Below are 25,387 nucleotides of genomic sequence, written 5' to 3'. Positions count from 1 at the left end.
AACCAGTGTCCTCTTAGTGAAGGGGTCCCTTGCGAGAGCGAGCTGGTGGAGGCCGTCCTTAAGTTAGCACGGCAGTGTGCATGAATGTCCTCTGCCGAGTCCCGAAGCAGGCCGTCGCGCAGCTAAACACAATGAGGTTATATGTTGCTTTCGATTACACATCACAATAATATTGACTAAAATAAAACCACTGCGACTATCGATATATTTTCAAAGGTTTTTTTCCGCGAAACAAAGAGAAGGGGAGAGATACCAGGCTCTGTAATGTATTTTTTTTTTTTACTTGTGTGTTGTAACAGTTAAATCACTGTAAACAGCAGATCCTGAGTCTAGTTACTTGATCGTACACTACACATTAGACTTCGTACCGAAGAATAATGCTTCCGAGTTTATGTGAAAGGTTTTAAAGCTTTTTAAATAAAACAAACGTTGTTCATATTCTGTATCTCCAGTCTTCATGTCTACTTATTAATTTCCCAACATAACTTCCTGGGGACGAACGCATTTCTCCCAACGAAAGAACAGTTTATTGATACTATCACTGTAAAATGTTTGACCTTATTGAGGAAGCTGCAGCCTCAGCTCTGCTTGCACCGGTGCTCTATGAAGGATAATTGATGACAGTTGCAGCCGTAGCAGCACTCGTGTTCGTTCTGGAGTCGTCCTGCTGGTGGATAGGGCGCTCCATGTGTGGACGAAGTCTCCGTATTCGAAACTCGATTACAGCACGCTGCTGCTCACGTACCTGCAGAGTTACGTCGCATACTGCCGTGTTACACGCTACAGTTCGGAGAGGAGAAGCGGCAGAAGGCTGCAAACATGTAAACATGAAGAATAAAGATGTTAAGTTTTCAAAACGATTGTTTTATTGAAAAGCCCTTAAAAGTTTCCAAATAAAAAATTCCGAGCCATTACTTTTGAGTACGCCATCATAGTTGTTTACAGGTATTCTGCGCATTTCTAGATATAATTGTATAAAATCATCATGCATGTCTTTAGATATAGTTGTACACTGGTATTATAAGTACTTTTATTTTTAACTTTCTATTGTAAGTAGCAACAATTCCGTTGAATGCTAGTTATCCATGAGAGAGTAGAAGCACACTGAAGAGCCAAAGAAACTTGTACAACTGCCTAATATCCTGTAGGGCCCCGCGAGCACGCAGAAATGCCGCAACATGAGGTGGCATGGACTAGACCAATTCAAAAAATGTTCAAATGTGTGTGAAATCTTATGGGACTTAGCTGCTAAGGTCATCAGTCCCTAAGCTTACACACTACTTAACCTAAATTATCCTAAGGACAAACACACACACCCACGCCCTAGGGAGTACTCGAACCTCCGCCGGCACCAACCGCACACTCCATGACTGTAGCGCCTAAGACCGCTCGGCTAATCCCGCGCGGAGACTCGACTAATGTCTGGAGTAGTGCTGGAGGGAACTGACACCATGAATCTTGCACGACTGTCCACAAATCCGTAACAGTACGAGGGGGTCGAGATATCTTCTAAACAGCACGCTGCAAGGCATCTCAGACATGCTCAAAAATGTTCATGTCTTGGAAGTTTGGTGGCCATCGGAAGTATTTGAACTCTGTATGTTTCTGGAGCCACTCTGTAGCAATTGTGGACGTTTGGGGTGTCGCATTGTCCTGCTGGAATTGCCCAAGTCTGTCGGAAAATACAATGGACATGAAAAGATTCTTGTGATCAGACAGAATGCTTACATGCGTGTCACCTGTCAAGCCGCATCCAGACGTATCAGGATTCCCGTATTACTCCACCCGCACATGCCCCACAACCTTACAAAGCCTCCACCAACTTGAACAGTGCGCTGCTGACAAGCAGGGTCCGTGGATTCGTGGGGTTGTCTCCATACCCGTACACATCCATCCGCTCGATAAAATGTGAAACTAGACTCGTCCGACCAGGCAACATGTTCCCCTCATCAACTATCCAATGTTGGTGTTGACAGGACCAGGCGCGGTGTAAAACTTTGTGTCGTGCAGGCATCCAGGGTACACGAATGTGCCTTCAGCTATCGTACAGCCGTTAGGGCGCCTTTCATCACCACCAACGGTGTACCTCGGCCCCACATAATGCCTTCCCAAAACAGCAGGGAACGTCCGCCTTGCTGCACTCGTTGTAAAGTTTGTCTGAGATTTTCAACATGACCGGACTGCCTCCAAACACGTCTGCCACGATTGTCTGGCTCAAGGAATGTGTGAGATTCGCCTGTGAAGATAACGTGATGCCAATTCTGAGTGGTCCATTCGCCATATTGTTGATCCCATCTGTACCGCGTTGCATGGTGTCGTGGTTGCAAAGATGGACCTCGCCATGGACGCCAGGAGTGAACTTGCGCATCATGCATTGTACACAGTCGGAGCCGTAACACGACGTCCTGTGGCTGTACGAAAAGCATTATTCAACATGGTATGGTTGCTGTCAGGGTTCCTCCGAGCGATAATCCGTAGGTAGCAGTTCTACTGCGGTAATAGCCCTTGGGCAGCCTGAGCAAGGCATGTCATCGACAGTTCCTGTCTCTCTGCATCTCCACCATGTCCGAACAACGTCGTTTTGGTTCACTTCGAGACGTCTGGACACGTCCACTTTTGAGAGGCGTTTCTGGCACAAAGTTACAAAGTGGACGCGATCGAACCGTTATACTGACCTTCTAGGCATGGTTGAACTACATGTACCTCCTTCCTGATGGAATGACTAGAACTGATCGGCTGTCGGGCCCCCTCTGTGTAACAAGTGCTGCTCATGCATGGTTGTTTACATCTGTGAGTGAGTTGAGCCACATCTCTGAATAGTCTAGAAGACTGTGTCTGTGATACAATATCCACAGTCAACGTCTCTCTTCAGGAGTTCTCTGATGTGTGTATATCTCCGTAGTTGAATACGCATGTCTATACCAGTTTATTTGGCGCTTCAGTGTATAACTCATTATGCTGCGATTTCTACTCGAAATTGGCATTATTTTTACGGAAACACAGAATATGCTACATATAAATATCGGAAAAGGAGAAAAAATATGTCCCTGTGCATTAAGAGAATGAAACACACATTTCAGCTTTACCGTATAGAATTTACTCACAACTTGGGTTATGAAGCACAGTATAATAGCAAAGGCCTTTTGGTCATATTTAAATTTGTCTGCTCAGATCAAACAAACGGGTGCAGCGCAGTCGGTTAATTTTTTTTACGAACGGACATAAATCATTCTTCTGATTCAGAAGTTGATTCACTGTGGGAGAAAGAAAACATCGCTTCGAAATCAGTTGCTCCCTCCAGTTCCAGCGTTGGGTGCCGTTATTTTGAATTTTGGTGCCCTGAAGGATCTACTGCAACTCAACTTTATAGAGAATTGTGCCTAGTTTGAAGGCCTACATTAACGAATGAAGGATGATTATTGTATGGGGATTTACTAACTGGATGTATAAATGTGCATGATGGAGTGCGAGGTCGCTGATCCATTATACAGGCTTATAAAATTGTGATTTCGGTTCATTCACGGAACGTGGCTTACCAATTACGTGTACTGTGGAATTCTTACCGAACAGAGTAGTGCCATCCAAATTCACCTGTGCGGGAAAGAGGTCACGGAGAGTACGGTACTCAAAGAAAGATACCGTAACCTGCACCACGAGTCAGAAAGGGTACGAATCAGCATGTCCAATTAGGACATTTTGAATCACCCGCCCTATTTTCCTGGCTTTGTAGCAAGCGATAGTGGCATTTTTGCTATTTGAAACAACGTCTTGATGGACAACAGTTTGAGAATGTCGAGATACTGAGGAGTACACTTGTCAGCTGCTTCGAATCCGAGGCGAAAACTTTCTGCGTAGAGAATTTGACGAAACTTTTGCAACGTACGTAGAAGCGAACGGCTATTACGCTGAAAAGTGGAGGGATTACGTTTGTGTGAAACTAAACAGGTTAAAAAGGCTCTTCCTAACGAAAATATTTTTGATGACCGAAGGACCCTTACTCCTTGCATTAAAAACCTTGAAGGTAATTGCTGACTTAAGGCCCGTGAACATATAAAATAGGAGTACGTAAACATCATGGTTATGAAGCCACACTCATCTCAAAACCCATGGAGTATAATGCGTTATTAGCAACTTCCAATAAAGACGACAAAACGGATAAGCAAATTTGATGACGATGTATATGAAATGTAGAAGAATAAGAGGTAAATTTTTCGATACGTCTGAATGTTACGAGTACGAACGTGGAAGTAAACGGTATTTTGCCTGAGGATAAAACAGAGAATTAAATGCAGTTTAGAATCTCATAAATGGAACTACAACAATTCCGTTTTATTTCCCATATAATTGAATGGGAAATAATCAACAATTGAATATGACACTGTCATAATTAAGCAGGTAAATCTTCCGACAAAGACGTTTATTGTTGGACACTATTATGACATTGATGAAACGACATTTTCAGATGCAAGTGCACAACAGGTATAAAAATGAGGAGTCAAATAAATGAGAGAAATATGTCCATTTTATTTAAGCATTTTGGAAAATCCAAATGGAATAAATGAAAACATCACTACCAAGCCAGATTATCTACATACAGACTTAGTACGTAGAAGAAAGAAGTTACTGGTTTTCTAACAGAACTAGATGTTTCATTTCACTTTCTGATGCCCAGAAAACTTATTACAGATGAATGAAAGTCAAAACTTACAATGTGAGTTTCAAACCGCTAAAAGCTTTCAGTGGAAAGAAATCCATTTTTAGTTAACTAAGGAAGGTCGTGTTGAAACAGTGTACAGGAATGTTAAGGGATTGATATTGTAGGACGAGCAAGATAATGTAATTGAATGACAGTTCGTTTTCAATCCTGTTGCAGGCTTCCTGAGCACAGGTGACGAGGTTGTTCCTGGAAATGCGGGCCTCAAGGACCAGCAGCTGGGGCTCTCCTGGGTGCAGAGAAACATCGCTAGCTTTGGTGGGGATCCACAGCTGGTGACGCTCTTCGGTCAGAGCGCTGGAGGGGTCTCTGTTTCACTGCATCTCATGTCACCTGGATCTGCAGGTTAGAGATTACTTCCAGAGATCAGTTCGAGCAGCTGATAGCAAAAATTTACACAAGGGAAGGTCAAATGCAAGTGAGAGAGATGGGAAAAAACGAAATTAACTGTTAATTATTTCAAAGGCAATCTGCATAACTATTAACAGATATATTCCACGGTGAATGTTCATAGTTGTATCTATAATGAATTCAGTCCTATCGTATCTTTTGCTCAATTACGCCAAGCTGCAGCACCATCTATTTTTTTTCACAATTGAACACATTATCATTTGTAAATTACTTAATCCATGCATGAGAACATTTACTATCTTTCGAGTTGTCTGGCACAGATTTTCTGTGAATATAATACTCCGTTTATATATCGATGTATTCTCAAACTTAGTTCACACATAATTAAGAACAAGAGCTCTAAAACAAATGTATATTAATTTTAACTATTTTTAACATTCAGGTTCAAAGGCAGATATATGCTTCTATCTACATTTTTATTTTGCTGTCAATATGTAATCGACAAAATGCAACATCACAGGAAGTTTCTAATTTTTATATTAGTAAATTTAGTAACTGTTGTTACTAAAAATCTTCACACAAATACATATTTTCATACAATGTTATATAAACTAAATCTGATAACCTAAAAACAGGAAGTAATCTTGATATTTTTATGACTTACGGCATGTTTTGGAAAGAAGAACTAGTCCTATGTTACCTTCGTTTGGTGTCAATTTAGTCGGTGGAGTTCACTGTTCGATCTTGTTAACTATTATTCAGACGCCTACAACACGTTTTTAGCTTGATGTAACATCCAGGGAGAAGCTCTCTGGAAATGTGTAATGGAAATGGACAATAATAAGAGATAAAGTTCTTACATTTTAATGTCATTTTTTTGGAGTTTGTGAAAGCCAGCTTTTGCTAATGTGGAAGCACAAATAAACGACGATTTTAATGGAAATACTATTGGCTGAAAGCCATCTCATTTAAGTACCGGAACACTGTACAGGTATTTCAGCACATCACCTCACTGCTAGGCACTGTAGTCAACTGAGATGTAAGTTAACTTATTTGATATGTGTGTCTGATACACTCTCTCTTGGACTTACAATCACATTGCTGTACAACTAATTTTATTTTCAACTACACAGAAAACACAATCTTCAACACACTCATCACAAAGAAAGGATACAAAATTGATTTCCAGATAAAGATATGAGGATGATATTATCTGTATGGTAGAGTAGCAGAGAAAATAGCTAAACTTCATACAAACATAAACAATACACATAAAATATTCAATTCACCATGCATAAAGAAACACAAAAGCAAATACATTTTTTGGACACAACAGTAAAGGAAGACAGCAAAAAGCACACGTTTGACATCTTGAGAAAGCCAACAGCCACTGATACGATTATATTTGCTTCATCCAACCACCTGAAAAATAAAAAATTAGCAGCCCTACGATACGTGTTACACAAATTAAATAAGATCCCATGCAGCAAAGAAAACTATGGAAAAACTTACAAGTAATACAACTCATAGTCACAAACAATGGTTCCAACACCCATTTAGTACAAACACTTAAACAAAAATCGAATGAATAGTTAAAGAAAAATGAAAACAAGCAGAGAACACAAACACCAAAGAACACCACTGACACTACAGCACACACAGAAACACAAAACAATAACACACATGACATGAATAAGAGAACAAAATGGTACACTTTAGTATACCAACACAAATCAACATTCTCAATACCAATATATTAAAGAAATAGAGATCACTCATTGCTTACAGAACAAGAATCACACTTTATTCACATTTACAAACAACAACAGGCAACCCAGATAAATACCAAGGTGCAGGCATACCAATTAGAAAGACAAGAATGTGAATAAGTGTGTATGTGGATGACAGGCAGGCATTTCAAAACTAGGTATAAAGAACTTATAAGAAGCTAGAAGTATGAAAGTAGCCATTCTACCTTTGCCGAATACCTTATAAAATATAGGCGTGAACTATCCAACATGGAAAAATAGATGAAAATCATTAGAGTGAACAATCATAACAAGAGACTTCTGTCATTACAAGAAAACTTTCATGTACGAAGAGATGAAGCAATGAAAAAGAAATTAATTAATGACCAAATCAATATAAGCAATAACTTCCTTACCATCACTTCCAATAACAAACAGGTATTTGAAACATAACCAGAGTAAATAATCAATCTTCCTCCTTCCCCGTTTTTTCTATCTCTCTGTATCGCTCTCTATCCCTCTCTATCCATCCTCTCTCTCTCTCTCTCTCTCATTCAGACACACACACACTCACACACACGCACACACACACACAAAATAAATTAAAAATGTCAAAACATACACACAACGCGAACGAAAGACGAAAGATAAACACACGGTGACACTTGACAACACCACGCTTTGTAAATACACACATGCACACATTTTGATCACAAAATGAAAATGCGAGTGGTGTGTCATAATAAACGTGGGCGAATAGACATAGGAAATTGGTCAGATGGGGAATGGGGACCGAATGAACACATCTTCAGGACCACACATGAGGACTAAAAACATTGGAAGTCGTAATTAATACCAAAAAATAAATTAATATCACGAAATTTTAGCTGCAAATCTTCTTTCTAATCTGAAATATAATATAAAACCACGACAAAATGTAACATAGTAACACATTGTAGCTACTGCATAACATATTTATTATACATATAAAAAGAAACATGTCTCACAGGCTTCATAGATAAAAGAAGCGAAGCGCGTAGGGAAAAAACAAGTTCTCTTTCATTTAGCTGCATAGACGGAACGTAACTCCATGAAGATTGTGGTTTATTTCCCTCAAATCCCAATTGTTTGTTTACCTCTACATATCTCTTCAAACTGTTTCTCCATTCGACAGGTACGTGTGCATCATTTCTGTATGTCGAGTACCTCCTCTCTGTATGTTCGCTCATTAATTCAGAACAAGTTTTCGTGAGAACATTTTCTGCAGTACCTTGCTAACATTACGTCTACATCTACAGTGACATCCAACAAACAAATGAATTTAATGTATAAAAACTGAAAACGCTGAATTTTTAATTAAATCTTTGGTATAGAAACATATGAAAGTTGTTCCTTTGTGAACGGACAGTCAGGGGTTCCATAAATGTTGAAGAATTCCCATTCGCTTTCATGCTAGAAGTGCTGTTACTCCATTATTTTGCACATCTGGAAATCATGGCATGAAACTGTTGCATTGTAAGAGAAATGTAATAAAAAGCAACTAAACTTCAAGGCACAAAGTAGCTCTCACCCTTATTTTCATTTTTAGGAACAAACAGTCTAATGTTTTATTTTCAAGCGTGAAATATAAATAATTAACTTCCACATAAATAGGCGTTAAAGCTGATTTTAATTGCTATAGCAACTCCATTTGATATAACTTTATTTTGCCAATATACGTGTAATCAGTTTTCCAAGCAGAGTACCCAAGTCTTGAAATGCCATTCGCCTGCAAGAACTTTGAAACAATTTGTGAAACGCTATAGCACATCTGCACTTTAATTTCAGCCTTTGCGATTTTATTTCCGTGCGACCTGCACTAGTGCACGTGAATAGTGCAAAGTGTGGTCATACTGACGGTACAACATAAAACACAAAGGTTTCATTGTTGGTACATAATCACACCTGGAGCATGCCATGGGCTAAAGTTAATCTCTTCAGTTCTCTTGTTTCGCTTTCGATCACAACACTATAAAAAAAGTTGGGAAGTTTTTCAGGCATATTGAGGCGCGGCGACGCTAGCAATCGCAGCAAGAGACCATACGACACTATTAGTCACATTGGGAATGGTTCGCTTGCAAGAAATGGTGTAAGGAAAACTATGATTCTTGAACGAGTGCGTAAATACGAGTGTAGACATTGAGAAAGTCGTTTAGTAACGTAATTTACATACCAGAATGTTTGCTGGTTGCACACTTTTTTTTATCTGTGTTCAGTGTATGTTGTTAAAGCCTGTACCTGCTGCAGGTCTGTTCTCGCGGTTGGTGGACCAGAGCGGCACCTTCGTAGCCGGCATGTCCGTGGTACGGGAGCCCCGTTATCACGCCTTCAGGCTGGGCTCCGTTCTCGGCTACGAAGCTGAAAACTCACAGCAGCTGGTGCAGTTCTTACGCTCTGTCAACGCCACTGACCTGCTGGTGGATGAGTCGCTCTTAATGACAGATGAGGTGAGTCCTGTGCTGCCCGTGTACCAGATGATTTCTGAATTGAAAGATTTCTCGTTCACGTTCGCAGCTTACAATGGTCTAGCCTTCTTATGGCAAAACTAAAGAATGAATTGTAAAAGGCAATTTGCAGGGTTGGTGTCTATTTTGAAAGGACCATAGCATTAGCCTTCCTCCATCCAGGCCTTTTGCTGCCGCTCTAAACGACTTCATAGTCGACAGAATGTTGCAGCCTAATCCTTTCCTCTTTTTTTTTCTAATGTGCACTCTGGAAGGTAATGAACCGCAAATAAAAAGCAAATACTATATCCAACTACACTTGCGCATTCCTCTAAGGAGTATAGAGAAGATTTATCACAACATTCTCCACGATAATAGCAAACGGACACGATAATAGCAGACTGACATCTAACTTCGTCTGATTTAAGACATACTTGCATGTGATACTCACAGTAATACGCATATGTGGCGTGGAAGAAGAACAGAGTGACCTCCATTATTGCATCAACTAGGAAATAATGAGCAAACGGTATAATTGGTGAACGGTGGACACAAATTCCCTACAAGCATTGATCTCCTACTTACGACAAGGGACTACAGTACAATTTCCTTTCGAAAGATGAAAGTACGTTCACAATAATTTTTCTGTGTATCGAAGTAAAGGTGAAAAATTAGATCGCGAGTGATAAAATGTAATAAATGTCGGTAATTATATACATAAAAATTTGTATGATGGTGCGGAGCATTAGCTATACGTGTGCTTACATCAGTTTAGCCACTGGTATTGAGAATGAGGAACATCCAAATACAAAATAACAACAGTTTTTAGTATTAGGAATAAATTTTAAGGATTATGGCGTTTTTGTACATAATTAATTGTGGAAGTAATTTCATAAAATGATAGTAACATGCATAGTTACAAATTACTCTCGAAATGGGTCAGTTACCAGAAGGACTAGTCATACCTACAAATTAAAATAATAGTTAAAATCAAGCTATTTTCAAAGGAATTATTTAAAATATAACTTCTTAATGGCTGAATCGATACACTTTCTAACTAACAAAATAAATTATTATAGTGATCCTAGCCCTCGAGCTTTCACTTAATTCTCTTCCGATCACGCAGCGAGGTTGTTTCCATCCCTCAAGGATCGAGACAAATTTTGCTTTTCACATCTACATCTAAATCTGCATGAAATTTACGTGCCAGGTAGGCCGTTCATCTAGGCAGCTTCACACTATTTCTCTTCCGAAGTGATAAATAAATCGACACCCTGGCTGCAAACAGACACTGATATACATCATTGGGGACATGTTGGAAATCTGTGCGAAATGGAAATCGCGAAGATCTCAACTCGCGATTACAGATGAGAGAAGAAATTTCGGTATTTATCGTAAGACAGCTAGTGCGGATAAAATTATACCATTTTATTCAACGCACCCCCGGTCCCATAAGATGGCCTTTTTTGACTCAGACATAAATCGTGCAAGATAGAGAAAGAGGTGAATTTAATTAAAACTGCAACTTATAATTAATATGCTCCATCTACGGTAGAAAAAAATCGAGAAGAAAACAAGACAAGGAATTACTGATTTAGGCGATTGTAAAAACGGGAAAAGTGAAAATGAAAGATATATCTCGATATCTTTTTTAGGTAATAGGTCATACAGGATTAGAAGTTTGCTGATTAGGAAATATTGTTGCAAAGTAGCACTCTCCACAGCCAGCAGCTTAAAGGAAAACTCCATCTGTAACATTACAACCACGGACGGCCCCTTACGCAGTTCAGGTGTCTATAAGATGTGATGCATGTCCAATGTTTTATATCGGAAAAACTAGGAGGGCTTTTAACGTTAGATATAAAGAATACCTTTTGTGTAAAACGGGTAGCAATAGCCATAATTCTAATTTTGGAAAACACTTCATGACATCAGATCACATTCCGAAACGAATAAAAGAAATAGAAATTTTGTATAAAGTAGGGAAAGGGTAGAACTCGAATATATCGGAGGAATTAGAGAATTTTACACACACGATGAGGGAAGATTGCGTTCTTTTAAACGAATAGTTGCAATTAATAAACATAAGATCTTTAACGATTTCAAGCAATTGCTCGCGACTGTTTAATATCTTACCGCGGTACCTTGCTTATAGGCATCACTTGCTCGTCGGATGCGTTTTTGTCAAGTGCTCTGATATTTTCTTCCCGTAACGTCCTTTTCAAAGCTTACGAATTTTCTCTACATTTTCCAGTAGAGAAACATCCTACGTATGTCTTATGTTGATACAGTGTTTTTCTCGTCTTTATACTTTTGAAAAAATGCGGAAGTCCAATTCGGGATGATGTAGAACTTATGTACCCCATTTAACTTTATCTAACTTTACTTCATTCTGCTATACTACATCATACTGGTAGCAACATTTTAGTGTTACGACGGCTTGTCGCTGTATGAAAATGTAAATATTACATATCTCAGTCTTCATTACGGTGTCAGGTCACATCATGATGCGCGCGCTGTACTAGTCTATGTAAGCGTTGCAGCTACTTGCTAACAGCTTACATTGACGTTTGTCTCTTCAATAACCATACGTGTTTCAATATCGAAGTTTTAATGGATATTTAATTGACATTATCTGTATGTGACTGGATCACCTTTGCTCGTGATGGATGTAATATATTTCACACAATGTAATTCAAGCAATTACCGTAACGTTTGATTTTCGCATTGGTAGCTAGATATCTTTTGATGTTGTAAATAGAAGCGTTCATTGTTTATCTAAAGAATACATGCCTCCAATTATCGAAACATGGGTCATGTTCAAAAGTGAGTGAATTACGACACTGATTGGCTGCGTACTTTATTAATCGGAAACTTACAGTTGCTACTAACAGCCATGTTCAAGACTGTGATAATCTCTATTGTCGGCTTGCGGGTATTAATTAACTACTTTGGCCTTTGTGTCAGTTACTGGCTGTATTATTTACTCCGCCTGGTGAGCGCCAGTTTCCTTATGGACGTTTCCTTCGCACAAACTACTACTCTCAATAAACGAAGTTTCAGATCGGATCGCATTCTGCTCTACGTTTTGTGTGAACGGTACATTCTCTACATGTTCTTCTTCGTCAAAATTTTAAAAACGTGTCGGCTATCGAGCTCCTCCTCTGCCTCTGTCACGATAATCAGAGTTCGTATTTACAACTTATAGTCTCCCAAGATTCATGTTTCCTCCCTGAACATTTCTGTTGTTTAGAGTTCCATCGGAGGGCCTATTATTATTGGGCTATTGTTCCTCATTAGCTGACACCCTCTGCACTCGTTCCAGATCTTCAACGAATCCCTCCACATTTTACGTAAGTGCGGAAATGATTTTCCCTCAATATAAACCCAATTTAACTTCTAACTTCAATAATTTTACTTCCGCTTTCATCTTTTCTGTCAAATGCGACAGACGAAAAACCCACTTTCTGATTCCTGACCAGGGGCATACTTTTTACCACCCCAGAACTGCCAAAATACATCTGGGACCAGAACTCACTCAGAAAGAATATCTGAACTTAGAAAGTGTTTGACAACGTAGCATGGCATCAGCTGATCAACGCAAAGCATTCAATGACAAATGTCTGCCAATGAAAGTTTTTTCTCGCGCTGAAACTACCCATTCGGCAACACGTTTTCCAAATTATTTTAGACTCCTAATCGTTGTGTTTGCTTGTCGCGATCAAAATACAGAAATGGCCTATAAGCAATGAAATTGACATCAACAGAAGCAACATGTTGCACGGTAGTTACAAGAAACAACAGGTGTTACTCTGCTTTGTGTGTTTGCAATGCTTATGTTTGGGTCCACTACTTGGACTTCTACCGTTTTTACTTCATCAGATATCTTTTTTGTCGAATTGTTCAGATAACACAATCATCTTCTACAATTTTGACGTCTGTAGATATTCACTTTAGTTTATACATTTACAACCTCTTTAGAAAAGATATCGGACTTCTTTTATAATCTTTGTGTTAACCTCTTTTCTAAGAGTTCATTCTCCTTTTTGTATTCATTACGAAATTCATCGATCTCGGTTTTGAAAATAGTCTCCAATAAGGATAACTGTGGCCATAGTTTGATTTTTAAATCTTGATGCTTGGAATGAACTCTATAATTCAGGCCATCCAATTTTGAATTCATTTCCTCCTTCTTTATTAGTGGATTCCATTTCATGCTTTAAATTATTTTTTAATTCATGGAACATACTTGCAGTTTGCGAATACGATCACACATCAGCTACGCCATGTACTTCAAACACGTGAAAATTTGCGCCGGACGGCGACGCGAACCAGGCCTGCCCTTTTATGGAGAGCGGCAGCCTTAACCACTCCGAGCACGCCTCCGAAACCGATCGCAACTTCCAAATGTCCTGTGGTCTCGTCCCATACTCCTCGCACGTTATGTGACGGCCGCACAGGGAGGGAAAATGTTTTTCTCGTCGGTTTGCTTCTGCTTTGGCATGAAATGCAGTTTTTGCAGTATCTGCACTTCGCAGTATCTGTGTAGTACGATGCAAATATCCTTGAGGGATGCATGCATATCTGGAAAAACAGATACTGTTGATGATTTACAATCGTATTCAGTATATGAAATGTATTAGCAGTTTGTCAGTATGATTATTCATCAGCTGTACCATTTACTAGACACGCATTGAATTTTATTCCGGACTGAGACTCGAACACGAATTTTTGCTTATCACGAGGAGTCACCTTGACAACTTCAGCAATATGGGTGCTCCTCGAGGACCGATCCAACTTTCATGTTTCGCGGAGTCCACAATCAATACACTAGAATATTTCGTGATTGTTTCCCGCACAGGAACAGACTAATATTTTATAGTCATTTTGGCCTGTCGAACCATGGATACAATATTGATAGTCACGATGTCGGTGTTTGCACAATATCTGGTCTTCATATTACAATTTCCTTCAGGTATTCATACATGTGGTTAAACACTAGGAACTGGGTTGGTTCTGATGGCATACCCAGATTGCGGAAGGTTAAGGTGACCGCTAGCGAGCAGGATGAAATCTTGATTCGAGTCCCGGTCTGGCAGAAACTTGCGTGTGTTTCAAGTCAATGGTGCAGCTGCTGTCTAATCGTATTAGCAAATTGAGAATACATTTAGTACATCGAATACAGCTGTAGATCATCAGCAGTGCCTGTTCCTTCAGAGATGCATGCATGCAGAGACACTATAACAGAGATACTGTAATAATCATATTATTTTTTTCCCTATTACTGGATTCAATTTTATTTTGAACTTTATTTTTAGCGCATTTTAAATATTCATTGGCAATTTGAATTTTAGCAAAAACCAATTGAATCCTCTCTAGCATCTCTGCATTTCGAGTTTGTACTTCAGCCATACTCAATGGAGTTTCACCCCTTTGATTTTCTGAATCACCAAATTCAGTGTCACTGTCACTTCCCTTGGTTCTATGAATAGTTGCAAATTACGCACACCTTTGATGTTTATTTCTACCAGGTCATTGTGAGTGGTTCTACGAGGGTGAGTCAAATGAAAACGTTAAATATTTTTTAAAAATATTATTTATTGTGCAGCAGTGGTACAAGGCTGTATCACTTTTCAACATAATCTCCCTCACGCTCAGTGCAGGTCCTCTACCGCTTACAAAGTGCATAAATCCCTTCAGAAAAAAAATCGTTTGGTAGTCCACACAACCACTCATGCACCGCGTGGCGTTCCTCTTCATCCCATTGCGTCTTTGAGTGGTACAAACATATGGAAATCATTATGGCTTCAACTGCTGCAATGCTCTGTGGAGTCACAACTCGTTGTGCCTGACCTGGACGAGAACCATCTTCCCCTGAAGTCCTGAAGTCACATCATTTGCGAACTTCGAACTCCATTCGTGGACTTGATGCTGTGTCAAATATGCATCACCGTACTGAGCCTTCATTCTTCGATGAACTTCAATAGGTTTCACACCTTCACTACGCAAAAACTGAATAGAAAAACGCTGTTCTTCCCTGGTGCAAGTCGCAAGTGGGGTGGCCATCATACTGATAATGCGACAGTATGTGTGCATCTGCACATGCTGACACCTACAGGCCATTCTGCACGCTGTTTGTAGCACGCTTACCAACTTACAGGATAACGGAGCGAAATTTCGATTTATTATTACAAATTGAAGGTTTCCATTTGACTCACCCTCGTATTTTAATTTTAATAGCGCTTTACAGAAGATCTCATCTTTGCATAATTGATTATAACTCATAAATAAATACTTTTAGTAGTCATGACCTAACTTACTAACCTAAATTCGAAGAAGCGATGGTGGCGCGATATACCAGCAGTCGTGAAGTGACATTTAGTGACGTAATGCACGTAGAAAAAGCATCTGCTTGCTGCGGTAGCTCTCTTGGGGGCGGGGGAGGGAACGGGGATTGAGACGGGTGAGCGTGCGCTGCGAGCTGTAGACCCACGCACAACGGCACCATCTCCCTCTGCACTCAGCCACTCAGCGCCGTTGGTGCCTCAGCGTGGTGTAGTATGTTTCCTTCCGGTGTTCTGTTAGTACCCACCGAGTTCTCTTTCTACACCAATCATTTCCGTGTTTATTTTTCCTGACCAGTCTGCACTATATGTGGGGGTGATGTGTTAAATTTTTTTTGTTGATTCATGAGATATTTTTTGTTTTTGAGGCATTTAATGTGCATGTGTGCGATTTTAAATACACTGCCATCTACAAATTTCGGAAATTTATTTATGTGGGCCTCCAGAAAGTATTCGAGAAACCTACTGCCTGTAATATCCAATCCTCATAGACACAATCCAGCTTGCCAAAGTGGAATAATATATTCAAACTCTCTATTTATAATGAAAACTAGTCTGGAATTACGGTGATAAGAATTTACTGCTTTAACAAACCAGTGGATTCAAGAAATGTTCACACATACAAATGAACATTTTCAAAATTCATTGAAGTTTTCTGATCATAATCAACACTCAGTACAGTTCAGAGAGGACCTGTGTTCGATGTTCCAAGTATTGCTTACTATCGCTTCATCTGATAATTAAGTACAGTTAATTGCTCATTTTGAAAATGATGAATAAGTTACGCCACTTACCACACAGTTTCCTGTGGTTCGGGTGGCACACAAACTAGAAACATCGAAACTAAAACACAAGTTAACCATTGAATTCTGAGTCTATGAAAATTCAACTCTAAACATTTACACAAAACTGCAGGATAACCAATTCGATCGATAAACACTCAAGTCAGTTGGCTTCACTGACACGTGAGGCTTTGCCTACATGGTCAAGTACAGAAGTACGGTACATCCTGAGGCGTAACGGATACATCACGGGCTATTGATGATGATCGAATTAATCCCATACTATTATGCTGGTCCTTATACACTGGCGCTGCGGTCTCGCAAACATTACACTTGTAATAAGAACACCTTAAGTACTTGCAGCATAGCTCAGAGTCCACTCATTCCAACGAAAGAATCTAACATATCGCTGTTAGTTTAAGACTAACAACTACCCCTGTTTTTCTATGAGGAGTACTGTACTCTATGTATATTCCATAAAAATATCAGTTAGGTAGCTCTTAAATTCCGACTTCTACTATTTTTCTAACGGAAGCAAGAACCGATTAAGATCACTAAACTGCCTCTATTCTACTGTCTGTAACTCTGTAAAAATACGTAGTTATCTAGCAGTTTGGTAAAGTTTCATCATTACCCCTAACGAACTCAGTGCTTTAATTTTATCACTGTAACTTACTTATAAAGACTAGTTAATTTATCATGCTTTCACAAAATTTTAATACAAACATCAGTTAATAACTCGAAAAATATAAGCTGCAACTTAATAAAAACATCTACAGTATGTTTTTACATAAAACGGATTTTAAAACTTATCTTATAGCTTCCTGTCATTAAAATTTTGTGCTTGGAATTTTGTGGAAACGAATCAGCAGATTATGCCGAAACATATACTTGAATGAGATTTTCACTCTGCAGCGGAATGTGTGCTGATATGAAATTTCCTGACACATTAAAACTGTGGCCGAACCGAGACTCGAACTTGGGACCTTTGCCTATCGCAGGCCAGTGCTCTACCAACTGAGCTACCCAAGCACGACTGACGATCTGTCCTCACAGCTACAATTCTGCCAGTACCTCGTCTCCTACTTTCCGAACTTCACAGAAGCGCTTCTGCAAACGCTCCCTTCTCGGCCGTGCACAACAATTCTTCTCTTGTCGCCTCAGAGTACGGCCGCAATGTCCGTTCTCCCCTGCTGTCCGCCCCAGACTCCCGTGCTCGCACTCACTCCCTCGTGAGAACTCGCTCCGACAGGAGGCGCTCGCGATCGCACATAGTGCCAACCTCAACCAGAGGAGTAATCGATAGCGTCTTGCGCCCGAGAGTAGCGCCACGATTCAATTTAGTTATTTGATTTTACTTAAGATCGTTGTGCAATATTTTGTATGAATGCTGAAGCGCACATTAAGCACAGCGGACTTGGCATTGCCGTGTGATGGAGAAGTACCGAGTTTATTTGCTCTAAATCGTTGCTACATAGCCACAGCGTTTGCTTAGCAACACAATGTTCTTAACTTTTCTGTTTACCAGTCCCGCCTCTTATTACCTTATTTGGTATAAATTTCTCAAGTGCCGTTGATACTGTTTCCCTGAATCTAAGCCACAATTGGTCTCATCTCACACAGGTATTTTGTAAGGAGTGGAGATTGTCTCTGAGGAAGACATCAAGAGAATTTTGATCTCTTCTCTCTAGATAAATATGCTTTGTGTTTCTTTTTGGCGGGATTTTATGTTACAGTATTCAGTCTCACTACAATGTCATCACTAACCCCTATAATCATCTCGATGCTCCCTTTTAGCTCACAATTATTTGTTACTAGGATGTCAATTATTTTTCTCAACCACTTACACTTAGTGAACCTTTGAGCTAATTGCTCAAAATATTTTTTTGGAGAAAGCGTTTAGTACAATTTCGGACTATGTTTCAACCAATTCGAAACATGTATTTTTACCCAGATTTCGAGGGTGCGAGTGGGATACATATTTGAAGGGAAACTTAGTTTCTTCGAACCTCTGAGTGGCTGTATCATGTGAGTTGCTGGATTGGTTAAAGGAACACTAATCAATTTATTCCTATTAACTGTAATCAGTACCCATACTTTCTCACAGTTTCACTACAAGATCAAGTCCTTCTCACATCAACTCCTTCTAACTTCAACAAACGTGCCACACCAACTATAATTTAATCTGTTGTTTCTGAACACTGATAAGTCCTTAATGAAAATTTCGGCTGAACTCATCTTTAGGTTTAGCCAGCTATCAGTACCTTTAACGATTTCAGTTTCAGTGGTTTCTATTGGCAGCTTTGATTCTTTCCTCACATAGCTTAGATGAATTACAATTTCATAATTTCACTGTCGAGTCACATTAATGCGACCACCTATCAGAAGCCTGAAATAACAGCTTTTTGTAGCTTGGACTGCTATGAGACGTCCGGGAAGGGGGATGCAGAGCCACGCCGACTCTAGTACTGTAGACAGCTGCGTGAGGTTTCTCAGTCGAGAATCCGTGGCGCTAACAGATCTATCGAGACGGTCTCACAGATTCTCAGTTGGGTTTAAATCGCGCATGTACACTGAAAGCTGTGTGATATGTTGCATTGCCATGCTAGTAGATGTCTTCACGCCGAGGAAAAATAAACTGCATATAGGACTCCACAATGATATATGAAAAGTCGTGTTGATCTCTCGCTCCTTGCAGAACAACGAGATCACACAGCGAATGCATCGAAAACAGTTCACAGATCACTACGCTCCCTCCTGTGGCCTGAACGCTTCCGACTATTGTTCCCGGGTGTTTGCTTTCAGATGTTTCACGCAGTACATCCCAATGATAATTTGTGCGACAGAGCATAAAACGTGATTCATCTGAAACGGCCACGTGTCGCCACTCAGTGATCTTTCAGTTTCGGTACTGGCTTAGAAATTCTAGCCTTCATTGGTGACCAGTAGCAATCACGCTGGGCGCATGAATCAGGCGTCTGCTGCGGCTGCCCTTTCAGCGTAACGTTCGCTCAGTGTTCATTGTGGAGACACTGTTGGTGGACTCTTGGTTCTTCTGGGCGTGTAGGTGCACAATAGTTTCACGTCTGTTCAGTTGTAAACATCTTAGCAGCCGTCTTTCACCCCTATAATCTCTGACACATTTTGAACTACAGTAGCTTTGGCACCAGTTTTGGGTGGAACCCGTTTTGCCATGCACAGCACACTTTAACCACAAGTATATGCGAACAGTTTACAAACTTAGCCCTTTCGGAAAAGCTTCCACCATTGGACCAAATGCCGTTGATCATGCCTTTTTGGACATCAAATAAACGGTTTCGTTTACTACAACGAGTGCACTGATTTACACGTTCCTCGCTTTATATACCCCTCACTATTAGCGGTGCCACTTGTCACATGATAGTGCTTATTGTATGTTGACGTCGATCATGGTAAGTGGTCACATTAATGTGAATGCACTGTGAGTAAAACTGATGTTTTGTAGGTTTACTCCATCCTGTGTTTGACCTGCCCTATTTGAGACTGAAGTCCTTTTTGTGCTTTCCCGTGAACATCGAACCTAAAAAAGCAAGTCCACTCTACACAGTAACCAGTAGCCTTGTAGCCGCTTCCTGTGTTACCATGCGGAACCCGAAAGCCCGTTACTCTATGGTGAATTTCAAGGAATCTGCAGCCTACACTGTGGGAGATCAGTTTCAGTCTCTGACTGAGACCCTACACTCGGTTATGTAACAACGGTTCGGGATTTCTCCCATTGATGATACTACACATGACGAACTTTGCCTTCAGTTTGTAAGCACGACTGGCAATCTTCGCCACTTGATCTAGCCGCCGGCAAACAGACAGAATCTCCTCTGAACTAACGCGACACCCATCGCTACTACTGACAGGAGCCACCACATGCAGTTGGCTGCTCCCCCTGATGTTAATGGCATCTGGAAGGACCTATTCCTATTCTGGGACGACTCACCTCGGTATGCACACATAAGCACACTGTTATTTTTTCCTCTTAGGCAGCCATATATCTAAGAGGATCCATTAGAAGCGTAACACTGGACTTCTCAAATACCAATAATCTCACCCTTTTGTGAATTCCCGGACCTTGCATGCCGAGAGGCGTACTCTAAAACAGGGCAAGCTGCAGGGTAAAGTTCAGCATTTTTTGCCATAGACAGCGCCTGAAACGTGGTCGTCAGGAGCAGTCCATAGGCCTTTTGATTGTCCCCATAAAGTCTTTCTCTACCTGCCACACAACGGGAAAACCTCCCACTTGAGCACGAATGAGTCAACCTAAATGCAGGCATTAACTGGGTAGTCCATCATAATGGACCAGTCAGGGGACACTTGAGACGTGATGGGAGTCCAATGGATCTCCACGTCCGGCCCTCCATAGTAATGCCTACTGGATCAGGTTATGTGATCAAAGCCAGCTCCTCCTGGTGCTGTGAGTGAAGGGTCACCAAATCAGCTCACATTCAAACATCCAGTCACGGTTCCTATCCATAGTAAAGACAGCCGAACTACTCTCCACAATTACTAAAACTTGGGACAGAGCCTTTGAAATGCACAAGCCCAAAAGAAATTTAAGAATTTCAATCACAATTTAGCTGTTTGATGCAGTAGCTTCGTTCAAGAATTATGCTCTCTAACAGACATGTCTGATAAATGAACGAGATTATCCTTATTACACTACGGGGCCTTTAACATAGCTACACAAAGAAGAAATGCAGATGATAAACAGGTGTTCATTGGACAAAAGTGTTGCATTGTTGACCGCTCCTCGCCGCGCGGAGTGGCAGCCGGTTAGAGGCGCCATGTCACGAATCGGGCGGCCACTCACGCCGGAGGTTCGGGTCCTCCCTCTGGCATGGGTGAGTGTGTTGTCTTTTGCGTGTAAGAACTGACATGTGATTACATTTTCACGCAATTTGGCTGCATATATCCTGAGAAATCAGTACCCAGAACAACCACATCTGGCCGTAATGACGGCCTTCATACGCCTGGGCATTGAGCTAAACAGAGCTTGGATGGCGTGTACAGGTACAGCTGCCTACGCAGCTTCAACACGATACCACAGTTCATCAAGACTGGCATATTGTGACGAGACAGTTGCACGGTCACCATTGAACAGACGTTTTCAATTGGTGAGAGATCTGGAGAATGTGCTGGCCAGGGCAGCAGTCGAACATTTTCTGTATCCAGAAAGGTCCATACAAAACCTGCAACATGGGGTCGTGCACTATCCTGCTGAAATGTAGGGTTTCGCAGGGATCGAAAGAAGGGTGGAGCCACGGGTCGTAACACATCTGAAATGTAGCGTCCACTGTTCACAGTGCCGTCAATGCGAACAAGAGGTGACCAAGACGTGTAACCAATGGCACCCCATACAATCACGCCGGGTGATACGCCAGTATGGCGATGACGAACACACGCTTGCAATGTACGTTCACCGCGATGTCCTCAAACACGGATGTGAGCATCATGATAATGTAAACAGAATCTGTTGGAAAGTTTCCTCATGTCAGCACGTTGTAGGTGTTGCCACCGGCGCCAACCTTGTGTGAACGCCCTGAAAAGTTAATCATTTGCATATCACAGCATCTTCTTCCTGTCGGCTAAATTTCTCGTCTGCGGTAGCAATTTTAATGCCCAGTAGTGTAGTACTGAGCACGGTCCTGAATTTATTCTTGATAAAGAATACAGCATTACGTTGCTACACAACGATCCAGACAGGGCTATCAATAAATAATCCCAAGCAGTTCTCCTAGGAAGTACCTGAGCACCAAGTACAATTCGAATCTCACCAGCAAGTGCACAATAAATAGTCCGAAGATAGCTCCAACAATATATTCATTATGTCGTCACATAATGAGGTAGTATGACGAGGCGTATGGGATACTAAACGGCATGATGCCATTTCTTTTTCCTGTTCTTCTTTATTCTTGTTACATTCCTATTTTGTGGCCTGCAAAAATGTTGCTGCTTTTGATCCATACAGTTTTATTTAAGTACAAAGTCACAACATATTTTATAAAGATGAAAGTGAAGAGTAAATTATAATAAAACGAATGTTCTAGGTGTGGAATTGTTGATTTAGGTGCAGATCTTTATAATGTTAACGTGTTTCTGTTGTAGCACCTGATGATTTTCCTAGGCTTGTTAACCAGCTTAGGCTCTGATGATTGGGAGGAATACTATTGCGAAGAGAGATGAGAGTGGAGTGGTGAAGTGTGTGGACCGTGAGCTAATTTAGGAATGTGAGTTTCACTTTTTTGGGGATTGATATAAATGGAAATGACCTCACAGCGACTTGAGTTTAGCAGGATGGAGTCTGCTCCATGGAGTTAAAGAGGAAGCAGTAAAACATAAAAGCATCTTACTGTGAGAAAATGGAGTAGGACTGGTTTCTGAAGTACGAGACTATGGAGTTTATGACTTCAACTGCGGATACAGTGTGTAACAACTTAATTGGATGAAGTGGTGTATCATAAGGGTGGATGAAGATTTAGTTCACGTTTGCTGGGAGCAGTATTATGCTTTAAATTTAAAGGAATATGGGAAGTTATGAGCGGATGATCAGCTTTTAAAAGAGGAGAACTAGGGTGAGAAGAGTGGTCACTGCCTTCGGCCAGACGATCATCGTGGGCAAGGCTTTTCTAGTGACGTGCATAGGATTGAGAGAGAGAAATAAATGAAGGCATCATAACTACTGAATTACTGCAAATGTACTTTACACGTCTCTGAAGTCTGGACCGAGTATACGAAACATCAACGTGAAAAATATTTAAAGTGCCTAACAGGATGTTAATAGCGCATAAGGTAATCTCCTGGATCTTGCAGGAGGCTTGTTCATAATCTTGCAAATGACATCTCAGTTTTCTCAATTCATCTACAAACTCCATTAATCAGTGTAATGTGCAGAATTTCTATACGGAAAATTACATTCTATCATACTTCCACAACTGTGTCAGAAAGGGTACATTAATTCCGTATGCAGGGGGAGATCTGTCTCATACTTTCATCACAAGACTGGTTAATGCACTGTACTTAGCCAATAAAACACAAGTACAGTATGTGTCTGCAATAAATGACTCTACAGCCATAATTGGTACATGTTGTGTACAAAATATCACCGCGTCGTGCCTGAGTCTAGTAAACTATGGCCTGAACAGCGTACCACAGATAATCCGCCATTGCAGCCTAATTACAATGCTTGATCTTACAGACGAATAGAAATTTCGCGTTGGAAACTATGACATTTTGTCTCTCCTGGGGGCTATTACTGCTGGTAGGAAGAAATATGCAATACTTTTAGTTTACGGGAAGATTTATTCTAAAGCAAATCGTGTGATTTACCCCGAGGTATTGAGTCAATGGATTAAAAGTGCTAATAGGTATTTCAAGAACCTACACGTCTTTTATGCTAATTACCAGTACGGCAATAAGGTAGGAGACCAAAATAAGACCATACTACAGTTTTGAACCCTTTCTAGAGGACATAAATGTTTCTTACTGCAACGTGGGGTGTAATTTCCGCGCATAAAGCGCCATTACTTCATTTAACATAAAACTGACTTATGACGGAACGATAACGTAATTTTGATGTGATATGAACTATAATTCCACGAATGCGTTATTCTGAATGAAGGGCTTCCAATAATGCCATACCGACGAAAATGAAATTTCGAAATTACACTCATTGCTCTTAACCTCACGCTGAAGGCTCATTAATTCCCGTCAAGACATTTGACAATATTTCTGGTGAGAGACACTCCTTCTGAGAGGGTGCGTCACGGATACTGTGGTGAGATACTTTAAGAGACGAGACCGTGCAGCGGCTGAGCGGGGTGAGTGTTTCGGCAGCCTGGCTGAATGTAGTTTTAAAGTTATTTCATGTTAAATGTTTTATGTTCATAAATAATTTTTAAAAATTAATATCTCTATAAAGTCTAGGCGATATTTACAAACGAAGTGTCTATGGATAGGTCTCATTGAGCACCATTGGCCTTTTCTATAAATATTACCTGTTTTGAATTACACGCTGGGCTGCACACTCCAAGTATAAAAACCTGAATTTTCGTGTAAGTAAGATATGAAACATTGGAAGTAGCGGCAACGTTATTAACCTGACGTAAATATTGGGTCTATGAGTGTACTTAGTTTTAATAGTTTACAAGTAACAAAACAACGCAAAATAATGATCACTTGGACAAAATCATTATTCATGGACAAAATATTTAAGTTAGAGAAAAACTAAGAACTGTACAAGCAAGATGAGTGAATTTACGTGAAAATTCATAAATGTTGCAAGTATTTACCATTAAAATTACAGTTTTTAAGCATGTTTCAGAAGTCGAAAGTGTAAGCACTTGATTCACAACAAGCGAGGGTTTACATAGCCGCGCCGGCCGCGGTGGTCTCGCGGTTCTAGGCGCGCAGTCCGGAACCGTGCGACTGCTGCGGTCGCAGGTTCGAATCCTGCCTCGGGCATGGATGTGTGTGATGTCCTTAGGTTAGTTATGTTTAAGTAGTTCTAAGTTCTAGGGGACTAATGACCACAGCAGCTGAGTCCCATAGTGCTCAGAGCCATTTGAACATAGCCGCAGCCACTTTTGCATGTATATTTTTGCTCTTTCGTTGGCATCTGTTCAGTGGTCTGGTGTGAGATCTGGATCAGAAAAAATACATGTGAGGTGAAATATTACTAAGTATTGAATCGTGGACTTGTGATACTCGTATGCATCGATATTGGATACACTGAAATATTTTCAACATGTGGACTTCGAATATTTTTCTCTAAGTGATCTACTCTGGACTTCAAAACTTTACTGCGGTTATTCTGAGCGTGATCTGCACTAGGAATATAGTTGGTTCACAATTGTGGAACTTCAAATTTTCACTTGCGCTAAGGGAACTTTGGTTTTTCTTTCGTGAATTTTTCGGAAGTCTATGCTAACGTGAGCTT

The 25,387-nt window shown here is 40.5% G+C and overlaps 1 protein-coding gene across 1 annotated transcript in view; it reads left to right on the top strand.

Moving 5' to 3' along the window:
- LOC126355905 (cholinesterase-like) overlaps positions 1 to 25,387 on the top strand; it is a 90,948-nt gene that overhangs the window by 36,348 nt on the left and 29,213 nt on the right. Inside the window, exons 4-5 of the mRNA XM_050006417.1 lie at positions 4,874 to 5,059; positions 9,100 to 9,299. Of these exons, the coding sequence (XP_049862374.1) occupies positions 4,874 to 5,059; positions 9,100 to 9,299 (386 nt within the window). The remainder of the gene's footprint in view (positions 1 to 4,873; positions 5,060 to 9,099; positions 9,300 to 25,387) is intronic.

This window comes from Schistocerca gregaria, chromosome 3, assembly GCF_023897955.1.
Source record: "Schistocerca gregaria isolate iqSchGreg1 chromosome 3, iqSchGreg1.2, whole genome shotgun sequence".
NCBI lineage: Eukaryota > Metazoa > Arthropoda > Insecta > Orthoptera > Acrididae > Schistocerca > Schistocerca gregaria.
This window is presented reverse-complemented; position numbering and strand designations above follow the sequence as displayed.